General features: G+C 42.1%; 1 protein-coding gene across 1 annotated transcript; it reads left to right on the forward strand.

Moving 5' to 3' along the window:
• Positions 1-407: 407 nt before the first annotated feature.
• Positions 408-1343, forward strand: LOC122472321 (olfactory receptor 8S1-like). The gene has a single exon (XM_043561739.1). It carries the CDS (start codon positions 408-410, stop codon positions 1341-1343), a length of 936 nt encoding a protein of 311 aa, XP_043417674.1.
• The last annotated feature ends 4989 nt before the right edge of the window (positions 1344-6332 follow it).

A 6332-nucleotide genomic window follows, 5' to 3' on the forward strand; every position in this document is an offset into this window, starting at 1 on the left:
GGTGAAAGACTGACTGAGGAAAACAGGATTACAGCATCTTCTGCAGAAAATGAGTTCTTGAGCAGAACATTATAGAACAAGATCGATGGCCCAGTTTAAAGAGATAAAAATTATTCAAGGGTCAGATCTGAAAAATTATGTGAATTTCTCTAGAGCTATTTAAGAAAAGAGCAACAAATGGAAAAAGCACAGAATATTCAGGGCTGATACACCAGGAAATCAGAAAAGGGAAGGCCATGCGTGCTTCAAGGGACTGCATGAGAGATATTAAACAAGTATGGCAAGAATGAGCAGATGAAGAAAAAAAGTGTATGTACATAGAATAAGTAGAAGCTTTGGGTTGCCAGAGGAGATGGTTGATATATTATTTCTCTTTGTGTTTTCTTCCAAAGTATTATCATCTTTAAATGGCCTTGGTAAATCACAGCACCATCATTGAGTTTCTCCTTCTTGGAGTCCCTGAAGATCATCATACCCAGGCTCTAGTCTTTGTGCTTTTCCTGGTAGTTTACCTCCTGACTCTGTCAGGGAACCTGTTGATAATCCTGGTTATCAGGACCAATTCTCACCTTCACACACCCATGTACTTCTTCTTGAATCACCTCTCCTTCCTGGATCTCTGTTACTCTTCGGTCACTGTGCCCAAGATGCTAGAGAACCTCCTGTCTGAGAAGAAAGCCATCTCAGTGGAAGACTGTTTGACCCAGGCCTTCTTTGTGCTTGCCTTTGGGGGAACAGAGCTCTGCCTCCTTGCAGTCATGGCCTATGACCGCTATGCTGCCATTTGCTACCCTCTACTCTATGGTCAGATGATGAGCAATGAGCTGTGTGTGGGACTGGCGTGGGGATCTTGGGGTCTGGCCTTTTTGGATGCTTTCATCAATACCCTCCTAGCCTGGAATTTGGACTTCTGTGAGACGCAAGTCATCTCCAACTTCATTTGTGAGATTCCTTCTCTGTTCCCTCTATCCTGTTCCAATAGCTCTGATAACGTTGCAGTTCTGCTCGGCTCTGCCCTCCTGCATGCCTTTGGGACCTTCATTCTGGTCTTCTTCTCTTACGCCCGTATTGTCTCCACCGTCCTGAGCATCACCTCCACCTCGGGCAGAAGCAAGGCCTTCTCCACCTGCTCCTCCCACCTCACCGCAGTGAGCTTATTTTACGGCTCAGGTTTTCTTCGCTATCTCATGCCAACCTCAGGTTCCCCGTGGGAGTTGGTTTTTTCCATGCAGTACAGTGTGGTCACTCCCCTAGCGAATCCCCTTGTTTATAGCCTAAAGAACAAGGAAGTAAAAGCATCTCTGAAAAACATGTTGCAGAAAAGTTTACAACATCTCAGGTAGCAGATGACAAGCAGCGGATGATTGGGAAACAGGACAGAATTACAGCAAAATACCTGAATAAGCATGAAGGAAAATTTTTGTTTGCTCGTAAAGTCAGATATGACAAAATATCTTTTAAAGCTGCCTCTGTTTGGAATTGCACCAAAAAAATAGCAGCGAGGTATTTTCTTGCTTTGGTTAATATTTTTCTTTCTTAGAGGCAGAAAACATGCGTCAGGTAATTATTTCAATTAAAGTAATTTGGTTACAGACATAGATATATGTTATTCCTTTTGTTTGCAAGACATTAACAAAATGCTTAGCACTAGGGAAATTGCTTGTGTTGAAGTCTTGCATGGATTCCTGTGGGTATGAACCTGGGGGCAAAGTTTTGCTACAAAGTCTTTAAAGGAAGAAAGATACAGGCTTGAGATTGTGGAAGTGTGAGTGGTAGGTGGGTTTAGGATAAGCTCTGACTGAAGAGGGTCTTAAAGGCAAGACAGATGCAGCTGAAGGCGTCTGAGAAAGGAAGTCAGTTTGCGGGGCTAAACTCCAGGCCAGCAGACACCTTCCACAAGTCCTATGACGAATTATAGCAAATGCCAGAGAATTTCGTTCATTGTAGGGTCCCATAGCAGCCCTGCAAGTTTCCCCTTCTAGGTTTTACAGGTGGCTCAGAAGGCTTAAGTATGGTAGATCTCGTTCTGGAGAAAATGATGAGGTTTAGACAAGAAGTGCATAGAGAGAAACCTGGGTAGGAATTTTCTGAGGGGGTGAAGGAAAAGGATGGTCATGGAGAAGACTAATCGGAAAAACTGCATAAAACCAAAGCATCCTAGACATCTACACAAAACCATTTGCCAAAGCATCCTAGAAATCTTAGAAATCCAAATATTAAGCCACACAGACACTGTAATTTACTCTAAAATACCTTAAATGAAAGTGGATTTAATTCTAAGTTGTTGGGATGACAGGATGGCCAAAAGGGAAAGGATGGAGGGGGTCTTAGAGAAGCAAAAAAGAATGAAGAAGTCATTCCAACCTTACACTGAAGCTGATAGTTCTACATTGGCTGCTGTGTTCTGGGGGGGGGGGGGGGGGGGGGGGGGGGGGGGGCACCAGGGCCAGGACCACTGAGGAGAGGGATCACAGTGATGCCAGGACCGCTGAAAATCGCCGCACTGCTCCTGCCAGAATCAGAACGTGGCTGTGGTGCCCCCACCACTGCCTCCTCTGCTTCCTCTTTTTCTCTTTCTCCTTTTTATGCTTATTCATACTCTTCAGGTACCTAGGTCTGTGCCTGCCCTGCAGAGCAACTCGTTGCTTAGCTTAAAGGATGGATCTCAGGCATTCACTGCCCACGCCCCCCCCCCCCCCCCGCCGTGAATGCATAGAAATGTAGGCAAAGAACAAATGTGATTTCTGTAACGCTACTCCAAGGCAAATATTATAACTTGCGGTTCCAAGAAGCCTGTGAGTTTTTCTCCAAAGTCTGGTAATGAGAGGCTAAGAGAAAAGTTGCCAGGTGTACTCACAACTGCAAAGAAAAATCTTTCCCTTCCCCCGCCGTTCCCGAAACCAGCCAGGGCTTGCCCAGTTGGTAGTCTGACATAAAGGCGGGAACCAATCAAGTTCTGCTGAATGGTTTGAAATAAAGGCGGGAACCAATCAACTTCTGCTGAGCGTTCAAATTTAAATGTCAGTCTATAACAATTCTGTAACCTCAAAAAAATCCCTAACTTGTTTGTGCCTGTCTATAAAAGAAGCTGTAAGATCTTTGCTCGGGGCCTTGCGTCACCGGCGACGAGTGCGCGGAGGACCGGGTTCGAACCTGCAATAAACGACCCTTGGCGCTTGGCTTTGGCTCTGGACTCTGGTGGTTTGTTTTCGGGGGGTCTCTCGAATCGGGGCATATCAGTAACTGGAAAATACTAGGCAGCCTTCAAAAAGAGGCTGTTTAAGGCTCCCTCTTACTTTTTGTACCCCTCATGCTCACTTTACAGTGCCTCTTTTCCCACGCAGTAGTGCCCTCTGCAGGCCTCCCCTGGGTCTTGCACTGATCCAGCAAATCCACCTAAGATTTTGTTCTTTACTTTTGTTTGTTTCCTAAAGGAAATTGGGCTAAAGCAATTTTGCCTAATAATCACCTCCACTAACCAAACATCTACTGAATGTCTCTTGTTCTCTAATTTCAGAATGTCATGTAAGATAGACCTGTTGCAGCTTTTCCAACATTTTGTCCTATTTTAGATCTGTTTTCTACTTTGGAAATTTCAAAAGTTTTCAGTCAACTTGCCTTTCTCATTGAATGGCATTTTAAAAGCTGCGTTTATCAAATATTAAATTCTTAGTATTTGATTAATTCAATTTACAATTTATGAGGACTCCATTTTTTTAGATGTTTGGCTCATATTTGCATATATTTTTGCAATACGTGGATTTATGAAGCAAGTCCATATCTCTTTATTTTTCTCCATGTTATAGACAACAAGACTGAAAATATTCCATGAACACTGCTGTGCAGTTTAGATTATTTTTCACTTTATTTTTTACTGTGTTGAAAGCATAAAGTATTATTACTTCATGTAAAATACTAACATTTTTCTTCAAATATTTTTAAATTAGGAATTATTCAAATGCAGTGAAATGGTTCTACTATACGGTGAAAACCACTATTAACATTTAGGTATATCCCAGCCCAATTTTTCTATGAGAACTGTCTTTAGGGTACATTCTTTTGTATTTTAGGTTTTTCCATATTTATGTATTTTGAGAGAAAGAGAGAGCAGGGGAGCGGCAGAGAGAAAGGGAGAGACAGAATCCTAGGCAGGCTCCCCACTGTCCACACAGAGCCAAATGCAGGGCTCAAACTCACAAACCATGAGATCATGACCTGAGCCGAAATCGGGAGTCAGATGCTCAACTAACTGAGTCGCCCAGGTACTTCTAGGGTACATTGTTATATATAGCCATGATTATAATTTATAAGCAATTTTATTTCTGTAATTTTACTTCTCATAAAGTAAGCATCTTCTATTTCCAAAAATATTTTAGTCTCCATAATATTATATAAAGAACAAAATAGGACATAGTTTAACAATTCCCCTACCACTGAACATTTCGTTTATCTAGAAGTTGTTCCAAGGAGTTGTCCCCTCTTCCTCTCTCCCTTTTGCCATCTGTTTCTCCTTCCTTCTTTCCTTCCTTCCTTCTTTCCTTTCCTTTCTTCTTCCTTCCTTTCTTACTTTCTTGCCTTTTTAATTTTTCCTGGCTTAGGAAATCAGAAGCATATGACTGGATTATTCCTAATTCCTATTCATAATGTACTATCATATATACTACTTTATTTCATCTCTTTTTGTTAAGTTGTTCATTGTGTTTTTTTTGTTTGTGTATGTGTGTGTTTCTTTTCTCTTTTTATTTTTTTTTATATATTACTTAACATACGGTACAATATTGGTTTCAGAAGAAGAATTCAGGGATTAATCACCTGCATACAATACCCAGTGCTCATCACAAATGCCCTCCTTAGTACCCATCACCCATCTAGCCCATCTCCCACCCACCTCCCTCCATCAACCCTCAATTAGTTTTCTATCATTAAGAGTTTCTTGTGCTGTTTCCCTTTCTTCTCTTCCCCTCTCCCCCTTCCCATATGTTCATCCGTTTCATTTCTTAAATTCCACATATGAGTGAAATCATATGATATTTGAATATTACTCAGCCATCAAAAAAAAAAGAAAGAAATCTTGCCATTTGCAATGACATGGATGGAGCTAGAACGTATTATGCAAAGTGAAATAAGTCAAGCAGAGAAAAACAAATATCAAACGGTTGTCCATTTGCTTATAAAGGTATTATGAAGCATGACCCCACCTCCTAACCTAAAACTAAAATTATTCATAAGTAAATTTACCTTTGATTTCTTCCCTTCTCCGATTGATGATGGAGCACAAGGCAAGCTGACAGGCCAAAAACACCACCACCCCCCACCCCCAGGTGGGATATGTGTGATACTCCTCTGGAACTCCTGGCTGCCCAAGAACAAAGGTAAGGAGAAAAACAAATGGTTAACTGATAGAGATCATAGTCCTGCAGGACCTAAGTCCCCATCACCCCTCCATAGTGATGTGGGAAACAAAGACAGAAGGAAATGGCAGATAGAACTAAATTTCCTTATAACCTGCAGCCCATTGACAAATACTTGAGGCTGGCAGAGTAAAAGGTTTGCTCAGGAACTCCCTGCTGTCTTAATGTTAATGCTTTGCTAGAGGGAAAACAACCTTAGCTTGACATATAGCTAGGCCTCCACTATCCTGGGAGTCTTCTTTAGTGTATGAAAATCTCACTGGAAACTTCCCCTGGACTTTATCTCCCCCAACTCCATAGTATATAACCAGCCTCTCCTCATGGTCCCAGGGTAGCTCTTCCTGCCCACGGGTCCTGTCCCCGTGCTCCAATAAAATCACCTTTTGGCACCAAAGACATCTTTAAGAATTCTTTCTCGGCTGTCAGCTCCAGACCCCACAAGTCCCACTATCACCCCAAAAACCTCATCACTATCACTTGAGAAGTTATATATCACCTTAAATTTTGTGGGGGTTTTTTTTCAATGAAAATTTTTTGATGTTTATTTATTTTTGGGAGCGAGAGAGACAGAGCATGAGCAGGGAAAGGGCAGAAAGAGAGGGAGAAACAGAATCCAAAGCAGCCTCCAGGATCTGAGCTGTCAGCATAGAGCTGGATGCAGGACTCAAACCCGTGAACCATGAGATCATTACCTGAGCCAAAGTCAGATGCTCAACCAACTGAGCCACCTAGGCACCTCTAGATTTTGTGCTTGTGAACTTCCCTTATAAGTTTATAAACTGTGGGACCCAAGGAATTTAACAAAAATCCCCTACCCCTGGACAAGCAGAGCAAGACTAACTTCATTTTGTGTTATACCCACCATCTCATATATAACCCCCACATGACCTACTTATTGCTTAAGACACTCCCCCACCCTAG

Source organism: Prionailurus bengalensis, chromosome B4, assembly GCF_016509475.1.
Source record: "Prionailurus bengalensis isolate Pbe53 chromosome B4, Fcat_Pben_1.1_paternal_pri, whole genome shotgun sequence".
In the NCBI taxonomy this organism is placed as follows: Eukaryota; Metazoa; Chordata; class Mammalia; order Carnivora; family Felidae; genus Prionailurus; species Prionailurus bengalensis.